At 37.1% G+C, this 18,554-nt stretch overlaps 1 protein-coding gene across 1 annotated transcript; it reads right to left on the bottom strand.

Annotated features, from left to right (window-relative positions):
* On the bottom strand, positions 3,310–18,291 carry RAP1B (RAP1B, member of RAS oncogene family). Its single transcript, XM_021385126.1, has 7 exons — positions 15,196–18,291; positions 13,906–13,974; positions 11,151–11,207; positions 9,011–9,151; positions 7,904–8,047; positions 6,170–6,285; positions 3,310–4,996 (listed from the first exon to the last, which is right to left on the bottom strand). The coding sequence occupies exons 1-6, from the start codon at positions 15,250–15,252 to the stop codon at positions 6,199–6,201; spliced, it is 555 nt and encodes a 184-aa protein (XP_021240801.1). The 5' UTR covers positions 15,253–18,291; the 3' UTR covers positions 3,310–4,996; positions 6,170–6,198.

Below are 18,554 nucleotides of genomic sequence, written 5' to 3'. Positions count from 1 at the left end.
AAATAAACAAGTAAACTAAAATAATTACTAGTTTTAAAAAAGGAAAAAGAATTAGACAATTTGTCACTGTCACCATGCATCTGAAAAGCGCTAGAGTGGTTCCAAAGATCTTTGTCGTTTTGGCCTCTTCCAAGCAGTGAGCCCAGTTTATGGGAACTGAGTTTAATGTGTAGGTTTTTGTACTGTGTGAGAGTGGTTAGAAAATCTTCCTTACTAGAAGTTTAAAGATGCCACGTAATATGAAAACATAACGCATACTGACCAAAGAAGGAACTGTAAATTCCACTTTGATTTTGCTCTGTATCCAAGATTCCAGGAGCACACCCTTCCTGCTCTACCCTCCCATGTTACAGTAGCCAAAATAATTGCACAAATTAATTACAAACGACACTTTTTTTCAAATGAAAGAATTCACCTCACACCACAGTCTCAAAGAAAATAAATTCTGGTGGCAGTGAACTTTCTTAAAACAATGAAACTGTAGAGCGTGTTATGCAGAACTAGCATTTCTTGAGGCCAAAGTGAACACAGCGGAATTATGAAGACATTCCTTTCTCCATTCAGAAATCTCTCCCTAAAGAACATCTCATTGAAAACAGGAACCCACCCTCTGCCTGATGACTCAAGATCCTGAAAAAATAAATGGTTTTGGAGAGTATTTAAAAAAGACAAAACACCCACACTTCTCTGATTTTTCAAGTCCAGATACTGTAACACTAAGAACACAATACTGCAAAACATCTTTGCTTGTACTTCCAGACTGAGGAGAACATAGAGTTTGAGACAAATAAGCATTATTCAGGAGTTTTACTTTAAAGAACAGAGAATTTAAATTACGCTTAAAGAATCTTCAAATTGTTCATAAGCCTTTCAAAGGAAAGAGTAAAGTGCTTAAGACTCAGAAATAACAACTTAGGAGCTCTGCTTTTCTAAAGCTACCTTAGAGAACTACATACAACTACATTTTGTTATATATCTGAGCAACTTTTTATTTGCCTTCATTCTTCTCCCTATACACAGACAAGATAAAATAGCTATAAACAGCTTTGTCTGTGCTGATGTTTGGCTGCATCTTCAAATTACAATTCAAAAAAATAAAAACTTCAGACAGCTGCATACAGACTATGCTTTCACAATTCAAGACTAGAAATAAATTTCCACTGTTGCTAAGTCTAAGACAAGGCCTATCTAGAACTAGTTTGCTACTGCGGGAAGATTTACCTCCTTCAAGCTATCTGGGAGACTTCGGAAAAAATCCAACAAGTTTGATGCACCCATAATTTCAGTTTTATAAAAGAAGAAAATCCTCATCTTTAGTGTTTACCCATGAGGAAACAGCAACTCTAATTACAACAGCACAGGCGAAAAACACAGCTTTAATCAAAATTCCAACAATATTCTGTTCCCACCTCCTCTTTCTAGCATTGCAGTATCAGTACATATTATGAAACAAACTTAACATCTATCTCTACAACACTTTTCCAGAAGTTATGTTTTTCTTATGCAGAAGAGCAGTAGTAATTTGAGATTACAGTGCGTTCATTTGGGCTTCTGAAAACATCTTGCAGTCTCAAAATATTCCCGTAAGTTAGGCGAGTAGACATTCATTTCACAGAATAATTTGAGAATGAAGAAGGGCATTAGTAACAAGTTAGAAGAAATAAATGTAGACTGAAAAGTCCTAATAGGAAGAGTGCAATTTCATTAAGTATTTCAAGACATAAACATTACTTTTTCCATAGAAAGCTCAGACATTTAAAACACTGACATACACCAATTCCAGATAGGTCAGAAATAAAGCAGTCAACCTTTGTGCGCACTGTAAGCATAAGCTAACTTTACAGGCAGTAATACACATGTATTAATACTGAATTTGGAAAATTACTGCATTCGTTTTCTGAAATGAATTATGCAGGCTTTTATCCAAAGCTTTATGAGAAGTGTTCTGTTTCTACACAAGTAGTTCAAGTGTGAACTTCTTAAGTGTGGTACAGAAAGCAGTTATCCTGAACACATGTAAAAGTTCTCAAAAGAACTTCAGCAGACAGGATTCTTTTCTAGAATTAAACGCTTACATAGTTCCAATTCCTGGGAGGAACTGGATGCTAACTTCCTCAGCAAGAACAGCTTCTTATACTGTAATTACTTAGATATGAAGAAAATAATTTCATGCTTTTTCCCCTTATGCTTCACATCTATCACTTTGCCAGGCATCTTCCCTTTTAACAAGTGGGACACCGTTTCCTTTAAGGCTTTCAAGGAGAAAAATAATGGTTTTTAGTTGCCACCTGGGTTAAGATTCATTGATTTTGCAAGTCTGGCCTGAGCTCTAAGTATTGGTGAAAGTGTATTTTGCTTCTTCAGCAGAATCTTTAAATGGAAAAGCATAGAGTTTCTATAAAATTTTAACTTCCCTGTGGCTTGATCAAAACAGACTACCCCTAACACTGAGGCATCGTATGTTTACTACTCCACAGAGCAACCAAGAATGTTTCAGAACAGAGCTTTCAGTACAAAGCCTGACATTCCCTATAATCAGTACTTTTTGGTTGGACGCAGAGACCAAGCAAAGGCCTCCTCTGATGTTATCAAACAATTTTCTCTTCTTCCCACCCACTGCCATCTGGTCCAGCTGCCCAGAAGAGAAACACATTAAAAAACAGAGATAACGACAACTGGGACATAAAAAGCATTTTAAGACCCGAATAAGCAGATGTTGAAAGTGAAAGAAGCGAAAGGAGGAAAAATACCTTCCTCCTTGACAAGCTAAACAGTATCTAGGTAAAAACAAGAACAAAACCAAAAAACCACGAAAGCACCCACTGCTCCAACCTAACCTGCCCTGGGGACTAATCAGAAGGCAGAGTGTACCAAAACACATTTATGGGGAATAGCCACATGTTCTGATAAAGGGAAAGAAATTTCAGTCTTAATTCCAGCTCTGCACAGTGAAAGACTATACTACCTCCCTTAAAAAACGGTGGTGACTGACAAAACTACCAGCAGGATGGATCATACGGCCTCCTTAATTCACTTCAGGTAGTAAAGTAGCTACGTCTAGGAAGTGTTGAGATAAACCAAACTGCTTGATTTTGCAGGAAGGAATTAGAACAAGCTCTGATAATTCCATGCCAGAGTAAAAAAGAAAGAGGTACCAAGTATTTGGGCGTGACAGTTTTCAAAAGTACAGCCAAGATCAGGAGATCATCCATAGTCCATGCATTCCACTTTACATCTGTTAATACTGTTGGACTGTGAAGTCCGCAAAACTACACTTAATACTTCAAGAATGCTCTTCTGCAGATTTCCTTGAAACCAAACAAATACGGTTTAATCATCCAGAAAAATCATGTTTTCCCCCAAGATATATATTTTTTCCTTTAAGTCTATTCTAAGTCAATTCTAACAATGAATTTTTCCTGGAAAGAAGGAAAATAGCAGGCAATATATCCTTAGTTTCCAAAAAAAAAGTCACCGATGGTCTAACTTTTGAAAACATACTTTTCTGTAAGGGAGCTAGTCTTACATCAGAATTTCAAATATTCCGTGTCTAAAGCAGTAAATGAAGTTTCACTCCAAAATTCTTCCACCCTAGCACATGTGATGCTATTAAAAGAAGTACCTATGGTGTCTATTTGTCAGAAGACAAAGCGATAAGTGTTCCTTATCATATGATGTATGAGTCTGCACTGTGCAAGAGATCTAGAATCAATATTTACTAGCTCTACCAAAACACAAAACATTCAAGTAGTATATAACTGTAATGCAAGCCCTTGCATGGCAATCCAAATTTATTGAACTACTGATGCTAAGTCATACAAAATTGCACCACTTTAATTAAGGCTTTTAGTTTACATTTGGCCACCTCAAAGCAGTTGTAACATTAGGTTGGTCAATTTAAATACTGTGGCTCCCTGTTGGATATACACACAATCTTTACACCCAAACGTTAATGCATACAAAGCAACAAGGCATTGTTAAATAAATCAGCAAAAAGTTAATTACTGCAACTTAGGCCCTGTGACCAATTACACATGATTAAAATTACTTCCCACATTCACATCCACAGTACTCTTCCACCATTTAACATCTCAACCAAAACGTTACACATGTAAAACAATCACTAACAGGCAAAAGTACTAAACCTGTATATTTGGTATTGCAAATACACTTATGCATGAGCAAGCAAGGGAATTCACAGTGAGAATCTACAGCTGCAGAAGCCCGAAAATGATTTACAAAAAATTGTTAAATCATTAAAAAATCGTTTTAAAATATACACTTCTTGTTGTAGACCCCCACTGTACACACAACTATAAACATTGTTCCCTATGTAAACAAGGAAAAGGAAACATACAATAAAAGGTTGAAAAGTCTGGACATTTCCTTCCCAACAGATATTAAAGGCCATGTCTTTAGTCAGACGTTATACTGAAAGGACTCTTAAAGACTAGATCACTGTCTCCACAGGTTTTTCCTAAAATTAAAAAACTATATAGCTGTTGTGTTAATCAAAGCGCTTTTGTACAATACGATGATGATCCTGTATTTCTTTAAAAAAGTTACAATAAGCTACAAATACCGATGAAGCAAAGTTATCTGGAGTAGTCTATATAGGAGCTCTTTGGACTTTCTTTTATTATGCTAAAATAGTGGTGCTTTTAGGATTTACATTATTGTACTCTCCAATAGAAAGTGGGGATTGTTGAAGTATACAGTACACAGTTTTCATACATGTACAACATCGGTGGATGAACAATGTCTCTTATCAGTAATACTGGATGTAGGCTCTGGTTTTACCAGTTGCATACACTTAGAATATTTATAAGTAAAAATCTCTCGTGACACTGGAAAGTGATTAGAATGTGCAAACTGATGTAGTAGCTTTCATCCATTTCTTAAAGGGTACCACCACAGGAAAGTCCATTTAAGATGTTGGTAGGTTTAATAAAGTTGGAATGCTGGCACTGTTGAATTGGGCAACAGTTCTTCAGACCTGTAACAGGAAAATGAGAAGTTAACTGACAAATAGTTGTTACTACTCTTTAGTTAAGAAAACTGAAGCAGGAACTAGCAAAGTCCTTAGTGAACAGACTCAGAAAATAACCTGACTGCTTTTCCTCTACTAATATGATCTCTGCTGCACACTTACAATAACAGATCATCTCAGCAAGTAAAACTGAGCTGGGATACATATGGTAATCCAAGCTGAACTGTGGAAGCAATATTTGATAGGCAGTACTAGTTTTGCTTACACCATGACAATTCCAGTGGTTTTGAAAATGCGCTCACACATTTGGAGAATCAAAGCTTAGTTTGAAAGCCCTGTTAAGGAAAGGCAGCAATAATTTCCTGTCACTCTCAGCTAATGCTTCTGGAATCCTCTTGGTTTGTCAGTCAAGAAAGACTTCTGCCCGTACTAGGGCTTGGACAGGGAAAGGAGGAAACGAACCGTTCAAGAATAAGTTGGAGGGAAAAAAAATCATGACTAACTTCTGAAAAAGCTTACTAAAGAGGCAGGCTGAAACTTGTGTGAGCCTTCAACAGCATTCTTAAAGCACAGTTTTAGTTAGGCAGAACATCAGGAAATTGTCAAAGAATGAGAGAAATCTAACAACAATAGCTCCTGGTCAAATACTTGGAGTGTTACAATGACTCCTTCACCACCCTTTCCCCAGTCCCACTAACCACTAAGCATATCACAGCCTATAATACATTTATGTAGTCCAAAGAAAGCAAGCTAACCTCTGCAACACCATGCAAATATGAGGATGAGTTCAAAGCGGGTAGTTTGTATACTAAAACATCAATATTTTAGCGTGCATTCCTGACAATTGAGCTCTTGCAGTATATTCTATCAGCCTCCAAAAAAACAAAAATTCTGTTTCCAAAAGCTAAGTTTTGGAAGTATCAGGACAAATGTCATTAATATGAGTTCTGCCAGCACCTTAAAGCTTGAAAAGCCTCTTACGTATCAGTATAAATAGTACATCTTGAACAAATTCTGACTTTGGAATGGCAAAATAAACATCATAAAAGCTTCAAGATATCTGGAATTTTTTAATGCAGTTCTGCACTATAGAAGCTGCCACAAGTGTTTGTCTGTTTGCTTGCTTCCTTTGTTTTTTTTAAAGTCAAAACACACAGAACCGAACATTTTAAGGTTTACCTGGCTCAGAGCTACAGTACAGCTATGTATTAAAGTAGCTGACATGATGACTTTTTGCGTGCTTTTCCAGGCACTGGAGTTTTTCTGTTAATTTGTCGCACAAGGTCATAAAAGATCTGTGAATATAAAAGTCAATTGGTCACTGGAATTAAGAAGATTCTCTCACAACCTTAACCCTTCAATCTTATTTACTCAGATACTCAAAGATCTCCGCTAATATTTAATTACCATGATGCTGGAAAGTTAATTTGCACACTTAATTAACATATGTCTACTTTCTACTAACAATATTTGATCTCTGGGTCAAGTTTAGCTGAAAATAATGACATATGCCACCATGACCAACGAGCACATGCTATTACTTTGCATTTTTAAATGGAGACCATAGCTTTCTTTTAATTCAAATCACTTACTGTAAGGATATTCTTTTGAAGAAAGTTGTGGTAAGTTTTAGCTACGACATGTTTTCATGGTAACTCAAGTACACAACATATTCGCTTCCAGATCTTTTTAAAGTACTAAACTAAGTACAGCAGATGAATTCAGCAGCCTGTACAGAACTACAACACAACATTTCCTAGAGAGGTAAAGTATAAGACTCTCACACTTTGAGTCTCTTTAGAATTCTAATTAGACTATAGCTTTGTGGAAAAGCTAATTTAAGACAAATCTAGGCACTACAATTAAATAGCAGCTGTTTTGTTCATAATTGACATTGTGCTAATTATTTCTGCATCTCTTAAATCAAGTCCTCATCCTAAAGCTCACCTAGCAGTTTTCTAGGGCATTGTTTGCAAAGCAGCAAGCTTTCCAGCAAGGGCTTTTAGTATTTGATGGAAATAGGCTTCGGCTTATTAAACATATAACTTTACTATAGAGTTAAGCAAATACATTTTTGTTTAAAAACAACCGAGTAGTTTCCAGAAAAATCCAATTTAATATGCATTACTCGTTTTAAAATCAGCTGTGTGTAAAACCACCACACTCATTTGATTACATGCAAATCTTGCACAGAGGGCCTTTCAATTTGACAGACACTGCCAATAATGTTTTCCAGAAGACACAATGAACTGCGGGGTTTATAATAAAATTCAAGCTGTTCCAGAAAGGTAAGGTCTTTTTCTAAATGCTTTTTTTGCATCAAATTCTTTATGCTGGTACCCCCACTGAATAAGAAGGCATGCACTATGGTGTATCCTAAAAATGCACGTGCTTCATCAGGTGCCTAGATCCTGCTAAACAAGTAGCTAGATACTAAACTTTTTTTTTTTTTGCAGAGCATCTATTTGTTTTTCTTCTGCAATCAGCTGCTAATTTTGACAACTGAGTTTTTACCCCTACCATCTCAAATAACTTAAACCCATTTATTTTAAAAATTGAGTGCTTACAGGTCTTTCTGAGAAATGCATAGTCCAGTAGTGTGTTCTCAATGGACACAAGCTTATATCAACCAGGTAATGTAGTACTAGAAGGCTGAACCAAAAGCAAGTATTTACCCCAAACTCATATAATTTGAAAACTAATTATATGAAAATTACACAATTTGAAAAAGTTTTAAGTAAAGGTGAACTATATCCCTTGATATAAACGTATCACAGATTTTCAGAATAAGAGTCCATTATAAGCAATGTTATTTTGATTTTTTTCTTGACAAGTGGTAATGTTTAATTAACAAAACACTGTCTCATTCTTGTCTATCTACCACTGTTCCATCACACAGGTATCGTGCCTTACCTCATTAACATTTATCTTTGATTTTGCAGAAGACTCTAAGAATGCACAATTATTCCATTGCCTTGCTAGGTTCTGACCTTGTTCCTTTCCCACAACTCTTTCGTCTTCCAAGTCACACTTATTGCCAACAAGAATCATAGGCACCTAAAAAACAATTTAATACCAGCAAAGAAATCATTAACACTTTGGAAAAGCACAGTGTAAGATACCTGACTGCCAGCATAATCAAGTTCTGGTATAACTGAAACTTAAGCTTACACCCCTGTGACACTTCAAATCGAAGTGACTGCAAAACTTCAATGAAATTGAAAAATTTAGTATGTTGTGTCTGCTGCGAGCTGAAGCATATAAAGATACCTGAAGGAAGGAAGGAATCAAAGATTCTGCCAGAAGCTTAAATGAGATGAGCATACTTAAGATGTTCATTGCTTACTCCCCTCCTGTGCCTAGTGGCTACAGCATGCAAGGCATTTTTGATAAAAATAGTTTTATAATGTTTGAAATTTGAAATACCTTTCCTTTTCCATTAATAAAAAGTATTCACTTCCTACCACAGTAAGATTTTCTTATCAGTTATAAATTTGTTTTATCTTCACTGTATAATCTTAATAATGCTAAGAGCTGCACATTGAAATTGTGTGGAAACAGTATGATCAAACTTGCTTGCAAGCACGTACAAAATACAAAGCTACAGAACACACAAGTTTGAAGCTTACAATAGTCTTCTGTAAGAATTTAATTTTGTGCTTTCAAAATACCACCAACAGTGAGAAAGGCTGTAGGCTTTTTAAAACTTTGTTGTATCGTAATGGAAGTAAAAATAGAGTTGCTTTAGACATACTTCTGCAGTGCTAGAGAATAAAGTTATATATAGTTTCAAATAGAGCATTTTAAAGGTAGAAATTAAACGCAATTCTCTTTACACACTACATGACAAGTTACAGTTTTCCTGCTTTGCCTTAAGAGTTGCATTTCTTTACTACATACACATCTGCTGGTTGATTTGTCTCTTAATCTAAAGTGTGGAACCTATACGACTGAAGTGTATACACTACAACATCAGCACTGAAAACTCTAAAAGTCATTAGCATTTAAGGAGATGCTTACATCATCAGTGTCTTTGACTCGAAGAATCTGTTCTCTTAGATCCTGTAAATCATTAAACGTAGACTGTGCTGTGATGGAATATACTAATGCAAAACCTTGTCCATTTTTCATGTATAGGTCTCTCATTGCTGTAAACTGTTCCTGTAATTAAAAAAAAGGTACAGAGCTTGCATTAAATTTGCCCTTTCCTTACACAAACTTCCATATACTTCAGGTTACAAATGTTTCACAAGTATGATGCATTTGCGCTCTCCCCTTTTTAAACTGACAAATATTTTACTGTTTTATTGTATGCGCTGAAGTAAACTGAGCCACTTTTAAATAAATCCCAAGCCTGGAACATCATTTAGGCTGTTAGAACAACATTTAGATATTGCCAAGGGCTATAGCACTGACAAAAAAGAAATCACAGAAACTGTAATAATTTCAAAAGAGAGAACAAATATAGTAGAAAACACAGTGTGGTCTGTAGATTACGGATGCTACATTCCTCCCGAATCTCTTCTGTATCAAATCTTTCCTGTCTCCTGTTTGTTCTTTAAAATATATTGCAAAGTAATTGCATCCCTTGTCAATCTCCATTTTATAGTCTAGACACTTCCTATATTAAATCCTACTTTCACTTTCAGGGAAATTGAGTAGAGGATGGAGATTGTCAACAGACTTGTCACGTTTTCTAGACTTCGGTGAAAACAATGCCATTGCATATGAAGACCCACTGATGCACAACACAGCAGCAGCATTAAGGACTTGTCCCTGTTTGAAAGCTCTCACTAGTATGACTGGAATAGCATTTGCCTTACTCACCCTGGTGGCTTAGCTATCTTGTGATTCATCAATCACTCATCAAGTCTCTCATATTATCTTACTACTACATTCCAGAAGCTAGTTCATCGATTGAAAGTACATGATCTCAAACTACAACTGTATTCTAATCCAACTATTCCAGATCGTGTAGCTCTTTCTAGGGGAGTGTAACTAAGTGTAATAGGATTTATGAGGCTAAATAATGGAAACATTTCAAAGTTCTGTCTGTTTGCATGTCTTCAGCTCTAAAATCCAGTGAGTTGTTTTTTTTTTTTTTTTTTTTTGAGGGGCGTGAATTAGTTTTACATGCAATTCCTCCTCACTTCTGGTTTCTTTTATAAGTCCACCCCCTTCATGCTTGGATGCATGGAACACGTTAATCAAGACCTCATTATACCTCCGCTTTTGTGATTAGAGGGATGCACTAATGCAAAACAGTGCCGTTGTTTTCAAAATGGCATTAGACATTTAGGTAACAAATCTGCAGCTGTAGCGGTGATGTCAGTTTAAGGTTTATATGGCATACCAAATATTCACATACTAAAAACACACTGAGTTTTTGCATGTTTGTAACCAAAAAGCCTTTATTTTTATACGCAAATTTTCTTCTACAACTGTACCAAATACTGCATGTGAGATGAAAAGCATAACCTATTACACGAAAGTATCCACTCAATCTTTCTGTAGTTTTACACAACCTTACTCTGCTTTGGAGTTTAAATAGATGATTATGGGATCTGATTGCTATTATAGTTCAGAAAACACATGCTATACTCCAAGGGAGATTCACTGGAATCAATGAAGGAAATGACTGGTTTCAGTGTATTTTGGAACAAGAGAGGAAAAAAACCTGACCAGTATGCAAAGGGTAAGCATAAACCCTATGCTTTGAGTCCCCATCAGCTGACTAAAGAGATACTATTTCTACTCTCATGTCAGGAGTCCATCTCTCACACAACAGAAATATGAGAGAAGAAGAAAGTACGTATTTTCTACAGCTACAGAAATCAAAACCAAGTAACCATTGGGCCTAAATTTGCCTCTGGGCATTGTAAATTTAAAACAGCAGCAGAATCACTTAAAAACGCTCAGTCTGATGTTTCCCCTATTACAGAACATTAGATCACAGGAAACTTGCAATTTGTTTTCTGTTGCAACACTCTAGCGTTGGTTTAAGAACAAAACTTTTGTTGAAGAACAACTTACATCCAATGTATTGACCACAGGTACTCTTTTGCAAACGAGGAAGGAAACCTGTCATCATTTACATTCCTATGGTTTTTGGTAGCTTTAACACTGTACACCAGTATCTGGGAAAATTGGTTTTACTTACTGTTCCTGCAGTATCTAAGATTTCAAGCATACACTGTTGTGCATCTACTTCAACTTGCTGTCAAGAGAAATAGAAGTGGTTAGAGTGCTTCCTCTTGTAACTCTTCTCTTTAGAACTACTAAGAATTGTGTGACTTTATAAACATTCATAATGCATAAAGCAACATAATGGCTTAAGAAGTTTATATGGATATACACTCTGAAACCAGCAGGAAGCAGCTTTCCAAAGAGCCCCAGTGACATTTTCAAAAGCAGCTTCAGCAGCCAAGTACCACTTTGCAAAGTGATTAAGAATTTTTGATTATTAGAAAGGAATGTTGCTAAATTTGTAATATCAGCAACTAGCACAACTAATTTCTGCTTGTTCCAAGGATCATTCACAGACTGAAAGCAAAGTATAGGTAAAAGCTACAAATCTGAATTGGCACGCTAATGCTCATTCAACAGCAATTTAAATCACTAAGAGAGTAAGTGGTACACAGCAAATAATACACAAAGCAAGCCAGTAAGACTGGTTTCACAAAATTAAGCCTTTAGTGGCACTAATTAGGAAACTGATCCAGCTTTTTAAAAAACTGCAAAAGAAAAAGTGTGAAAAGCCAGATCAATTTCGGCATCTTTTTCAGAGTTCCTCTGTCTAGTTTCTACTAAAAAAAAAAAAAGGTGAGGGGGCTGTGAGGGCAGCAGGACACAGAATTGCCCTCAAACTGTTTCAGGCAGGCTGCCCATCCTTTTTTCTTCACAGTTGCACACAAAATTCCTGGTTAACTTCAAGTTTTTTCTTTTGTAAATAGATTAGAGCTTCAGGGAGAGAAAAGTTATTTCCACTCCTCTCACACTTCCCTCATGTTCTCCAGGGATGGAAATTTTTTCAACAGTCACTATTTCAGCATGGATTGCTGACAAAGAAAGTCAGCTAATTAAGCACCTATTCCCTTCATGAAGAAATATTTGGGGAGCAGATCAAGACTATCTTTCAAGACTTCCTGCTCTATTATTCTGATCAGTTTATTTCTACTCAAACTTAAAATACTTCAAGCCACATCCTCTCAACTTCAAATACATTAAATTTAACGTAAGCAGTACAGAACTGCAACTGCCCAACAAATGCATTTTAAAGCCTCTCAAGAAGCAGGTTAGAATACTAACTAGAGTGAAGAAAACATCATCATAAAGTGTCACCCACACTTCAGCAAGACTTCATTTGGCTGATTTGAATAGAAGAATACAAACATATTCCTATTTGTTTCAAGACCAAAACTGAAATGAATATTTTAAGTTCTTCGGTAAGAAAAATCATTGTCAAAAGGGAAAGTTTCTTGAGATAACTTTTTCAGCCTCCATGGAAACAGACTTTGGATAAAATTATCTAAAAAACATCACAAATTTAATGTGACCAGAAGAGTGTAAATATATAACAAAGGAAACATTTCACTTTAAAATAGCCTGTGCATATTTTTGGAGTCATTTATTGTGAGCCTTTGCTGGGTCAGACTCACTAAATATCATGACTCCAAAATTCCTGCTCCTCTAACATAAGAAAAAAAGTTGCTACATAGTTTTTTTTTTTTTTTTTGCTAGCATTGTCTCTTTAATGGGACTTCTGCATGCTGAGAAAACTCTGAGCATATGGGCTTTCAGGCAGAGCTAGATTTCTGTGAGGTCAAAGAAAACAAGTGTGAAATTATTGTTTTGCTAATTCCTCTTCTGTTCAGAAGAGACTCCGATAACTACAGACTGCAAAGGCTGCTAACGCAGTCTCTTTATTCCGCTATAAAAATTGCCCCAGAGCTGAAAGAGGAGGTCCTGTTCAGCCCACCCCATCTATGGTTTGTGCATCTTGCCTTCCCTGTATAGACACCAGTATTTCTGTGGCCTCCCATGGTGAGCTACATCAGAGAACCAATGCGTTTGGAAAGTAATTCAGCGAAAAAATCAGAAATATTAAGAAACAGACACTGATCTGCTTCATTAAACAGTTAACTCTTTTGTCAGTATTCCAGATGTAAACTGTCTTAGCCTGGAATATTAATCACGGTCTCAGCTGAAACTGAAAAATGAGCAATATGGAGAATTCAAGATGATGCATGCAGAGTCAGACCTTTCAGCCTGTCATGCTGTGGATGAGAAGAGAAACTAACAGGTCACTAAGTGTTTGTTTACTTATGCTATGTTTGTGTCAACTTATTAATAAAACAACCACCCATTTAATGGAAGTACATCAAGCATATCAGTTCGGAATATAGTATGCTGCCTCTTGCATTCTGAAGGGGAGCCTGAATTTGGTTTTTGTACATTTTCTCAGTAGCAAAGAAGCTTAAAAACTCTGGAATACAAGTCAAAATCTACCTGCAGATCCTAACTCAATATATAGCTGTGTACATGCATGCAAGTAAACTTATACAGGAAAAGAAATAATGAAAAATAAAAATGGTAGCATATTTGTAAGTACAAATTATACATTTATGTATAAAATATTTTTTAAGAATTTCAGTGCTCCTAATTCCAACAATCAAATTACCACTTTCTACTGACTAACTAGTAAGGTATTATGCTTAAACAGTAAAAAGCTAGTCTTGCATTACTCCTTTTAGGCATGCTTTTTAAGAGCACCTTTACATTTCAAACATGTTACCTGATAGTATGTGACATTACCAAGCATACCCTTTTTAAAGTAAAAACTATAATACTTGACAACATCTACTGCATCCTGAAGTATTTAAGTTTCTTTAGCATAAGAGAATTTTTACACTTACCTTTCTGTAGGAGTCTTCTATCGTGGGATCGTACTTTTCAACAAATATTCCTTGAACAAACTGTACAGTCTGCAACACAAAAGTTCTTCTAAGATCCTTCTTGTATAATGTACAATGCTTACAACAAGTTAAAAACTACCATTCTAGGTGTCTGTTCAATTATCTATCGCATTCTGGAAGGCAAACTAAGTGTCAGACAACTATAAATTAAGTGAAATAACAGGAAGTTAGAGGTATTTTCCTATGTGACTAAGTGTTGTCAGGTAGAATAATACTGTAAAAACAACTGCCAGCATTTACTAGCCTTACACAGACTAAGATAATCCTGTATACCTAGCATGTAGGATGCTTTTAGCACGACTGGAACTTCTAAGACTGGCCAAGCCAGGACAGACACATTTGAATCCAGAAATGTCGCAGTAAGATAAGAACTGTGAGGTGAAGGGAAAAGTTACTTCACCATCTAAAAAGATTTGTCAAGCTGGTCTTCCTTTAGGAACTCCTTTGTAAAAGGAGTTAAAATTAATTCCTTAATTAGTACTTAAAACTGCAGATGTTAAGATCTAACTTTCTGATAACGTACACAATTTGTACACAATTAAACTGAAGGATGTAATGTTCTCAGTTGGGCTGAGAATATCTTATTCTGTGAATGTTTTTAGTGCTAGTCTAAGTTGGTATGACGGTAATTTCTCTGTATTAATTTAACTGAAATGCACAAGCTCCTTGGTGTGTGGTGATCTACCTGCTACAGCTATTCACTTACTTGCAAGCAAAGATGCAGAAAACATGCTAAACCAGTGGAAAGAAGTATTTGCACTTAAATAAATCAGTGTTTTAGAAACTACTGTGGAATATGACACAAACAGCACCCCAAGGAACTTTTTACAGACAAAAGTTAACAAAGCCAGGCACAGGCAAGCCAGTTGACCCTGCTGGTTTCCCAAAACAGCTTCATTTCCACAGACCTATGGCCAGTCTGGTAGTGAAGCCCAAGAACTCCATAATGCTGTGGGTATGCATTTCACTGCGTAGGATAGGCAAAGGTCTGACCAAGCACCATCAACCAAATCCATCCAGAAATAGCGCGCATGAGTGCACCAATGGAGGTGAATAGACCCAGAAAGCATTGGCAAGCACACTGCAAAGAGTGTACCTACTGTAACTAGGAACCCTCAGCAGCCATTACTAACACTTATTTGTAATTACACACACTAGAAAGTAATAGGGGTTAATAGAGTGTCAGAGAAAGACACAGGAAACATGCTTTAACTGCCTCGCAGTACTCACCAGAGCAGACTTTCCAACACCTCCAGAACCAAGAACCACTAGCTTGTATTCACGCATGATGCAAGAGAGAAATCGCCCTCAATACCTAAAACACACAAATTATTTACCAGTTTTGTTCATCAGGACTACTATTTTAGCATTACTACAGACATTGTTAGCTTAGATGTGTAAGACATGAGCAGTTAAATATTGATATAAACTGATTAGATACCATTTTAAGCAGGCACAAACCAAGCAGGATGCCACTTCAGTTATTATACAATAAGGAAACTATGGACACTTGAGGACAGTAGTCATCAATGCTACTCTTTCATGTAGTGCAGGGAAAGTATCTCTAAGTTTTTGTTTTCAGGGAGACTTTAAACCTTAGAAAAAGGTTTTCATCCTTTATTTACAGAAAGGAAGAATTAGGTGTAGAAATCAATTGACTTCCATTCATAGGTAAATGACTTGTGTCACATCACCCCGCTCAGTGATGTGTGTTTACCACACAACATACTCAAGCTCTTCTAGAAGAACCAAGCCAACAGGACCCCCCTACAGTAGTCACAGCAAGCGCTAACGTATTTCACAGGTTTCTCAAGATCTTTCTTTCACTCACAAGAAGCTGTCCGCATTATGCATCTTGCAACACACCGGAGTCGTTATATCCCAGAGTCACTCAGACGCCTGAGGAGCTCAGAGTTTTTAAAAATGCATTTACAGCATTAAATTTACCAGGTAAACTGCTGCTGCTATTACTCTATTGCTGCAGAGAATCTTCATTACCCATGGTATTGATGCAGACTTTCCAAAAACATTTCTTAAATTTCAGAGCTATTACATATCCCTTCCTCATCCACCCCCCAAACTTACGTCATATTGCACAAGTTTTTATAATTTCATATGCACACACGTGTAAGTGATTTTACTCATATAAGTTGACATGCACGAAACATCTCCAGTTTCCTCTGAAGAACTGCAGCATACCACTGAGAACATCGGTGCTGGCTAAAAAAGCTGGATGGGAAATATCTTTCAGGAACAGCATCTCTTTATTCCTCATAAACCACAATACAAATATCAGCTAAAGTTTCTATCAGCTGACTCAAAGTTTGTTTTATATCCACGATCATGACACCACAATTCACTTCACTACATTCAATAAAAAGGCTTCATGATTTTATTTTATTTTTTAAATACACAGTAGTCATCCTCAAACCACCGACTCTTAATGAAGCTACAACAAAACGTTGCAAACCTTTAGCTAAATAGCATATTCCCTATCACATCAGAGTTCTGTCATAAAAGGAATATTGAATAAACCCTATTATAGCAGAGCTAACAGTTACTATTAATAAGAAACAATTATCCAAGAGGAGATAAGCATGTATTTTCTCATTCTGAAACATTTAAAAGCTAAATGATTCGCAGAAAGACTTGTAAAAGAAAATTAAACCAACCTCTTCCCAGGAAGCAGGCATTTTTCAAAAAGAACAGCAGGGTCCCGCAAGTTAGTTGGAAAAAATACAAAAATCAAATCAAACACTCAAAAAAACAACAAAAACACCCACAAGAAAACCTCGTACTTAAACTTGAGAACTGATTAATGTTCTGCTAGATACCTAACGCAGTTATAATGGCTGTGGTTTTAAAACTATCTTGAGGCAATCCAAATACTATTTGAGACCATTCCTCTCCAGCAGGCCAGGAGTTCCACACTGGCTGCGTGCCTGCCTACAGCTGTCTGCTGCGTCTGCTTGCTCAGCTTCACTGAGAACTACCCTGCAGAACCAAAACAGAGTCTTGGGTCTCACAGCTCAATACAAGAACCCTCTGACAGCCCTGCAAGCACCTGAACTAGGAGAACTGCTCCTACTGCCTCAAGAGGAAGTTCTGTTCCCTCCCTGCATGGGCTCCAGCACTCTACCTGCCCGTGGAAGAAAAGCTGGGGTGCAGAAGCAAGGTAGGACAGACTCTGCTCATTGGCAGTGCTCTCATACCTAACAGAACAACTTCTCATTCTGCCCTTTGAAAGCAGTTTTCCTACACCAGAACCATTCACACCATGTTTATAATCTATTACGCACCATCGGAGATGTTCCATTAGACCTACCAAGCCATAGATACCAAGCCATGCTGCGAACACCAGGAAAAGCTATCACCTCTAACTAATGAAACACACCTTGAGAACTCCCAGCAAGTTAAGCCTGCAATTACTTTACCTGTCATTGCTTTAAAACAAACATTCAGTTATGCCTTTATTTTTGGAAAGGTGTCACTGGAATGACATAGACATAGTGGGCGTAGTGGAAATCCCAGCGCAGCAACTGAGTGAACTGCAGCAATTTCACTGTCTTGCAAAGAATGGTTTGAGCAGAATTTCTCAGTATTCAGCCTGAAGTTAGCAACTAAATGTAGAGACATCAGTAACAAAGGCTGACAGTAATTCACAAGTAATAGAACTTAACCAGCACATACCAAATATCTGTTTTACTGACTGGTTTGAGTCACTGGTGACTTCCAGCAGTTTAACACAAGCCAGGGCTTCTTTTGGCAGCCAGATTTGGAAGCTCGGTCCTACGTATCCAATGGCTTTACAAGACCCAGGAGCTGGTTTCACTACTTTTAGTCATGGTATGCAACTGAAGCACATATATATAAGCACAGCTTGGTCAGCCAATCCTCTTCATCTACGAAACACCTAAGCAAAAAGCTTAACATCTCTGTACATGTCAATGACTGCAGCATGCTCAAACAAACGTTTCTCCGACCTTTTCTCCAAGCTCAGGCAATGAGCAACTGAAGTGCTAACTTCCCCTTCTCCATGACAACCTGTCTGCCATTTGCACAACTACTCCTTAACTACCGAAAGCACACAGTAATGCTTCAAATATACACACCCACAGCCCCATATCGTGCAGAGACAGCTGGGCATTTCTGCTCTGCTTTACTGTCAGTCCAGCCGTAACTTCTTGGAGCAAAACACAGTACAACCTACTCCTCAGTATATACTTTCTTAAGATTAATGTGGACATCTCTGGAGCACCGCATGCAGCAGAAGCAGCATCACCTGCTTCCACTTAGCTCTACCCCCTCACAGGCTCTGAATAGCTGCCCTGATGTCACTTCACCTTTCTATTAACTGCTAATTAAAAAAAAAAAAAAAGAGCTTTCATAACAAAAGAATTTTTTCCTTGTTCCAGAGCTTTGCCTCCTCAGCTAATAAACTACCAGCATACAAAGCTAGAAGCTTCTGGTCCGCCATGGTATTTGGTGCAAGAAAAGCCTAGCACTTCATCTTCCAGTGGTCAGTATGCCATTGGCTACAAGCATGCCCAGCCTGAACTAGGACTCCAGTGCTGCCTGAGCTTGACTTT

Source organism: Numida meleagris, chromosome 1 (genome assembly GCF_002078875.1).
Source record: "Numida meleagris isolate 19003 breed g44 Domestic line chromosome 1, NumMel1.0, whole genome shotgun sequence".
Taxonomy (NCBI): Eukaryota; Metazoa; Chordata; class Aves; order Galliformes; family Numididae; genus Numida; species Numida meleagris.
The sequence above is the reverse complement of the archived record's forward strand: the minus strand, read 5'-3'. Positions and strand labels throughout refer to the sequence as shown.

Bases quoted from the DNA above. Each gene is read 5' to 3' on its own strand.
- RAP1B (XM_021385126.1), bottom strand. From the start codon at position 15,252: ATGCGTGAATACAAGCTAGTGGTTCTTGGTTCTGGAGGTGTTGGAAAG. The intron at 11,208-13,905 runs GTAAGTGTAAAA...TTCTCTTGACAG, and splicing joins TAGAAGACTCCTACAGAAAG to CAAGTTGAAGTAGATGCACA. The intron at 8,048-9,010 runs GTAAGCATCTCC...ATTGTTTTTTAG, and splicing joins GAGTCAAAGACACTGATGAT to GTGCCTATGATTCTTGTTGG.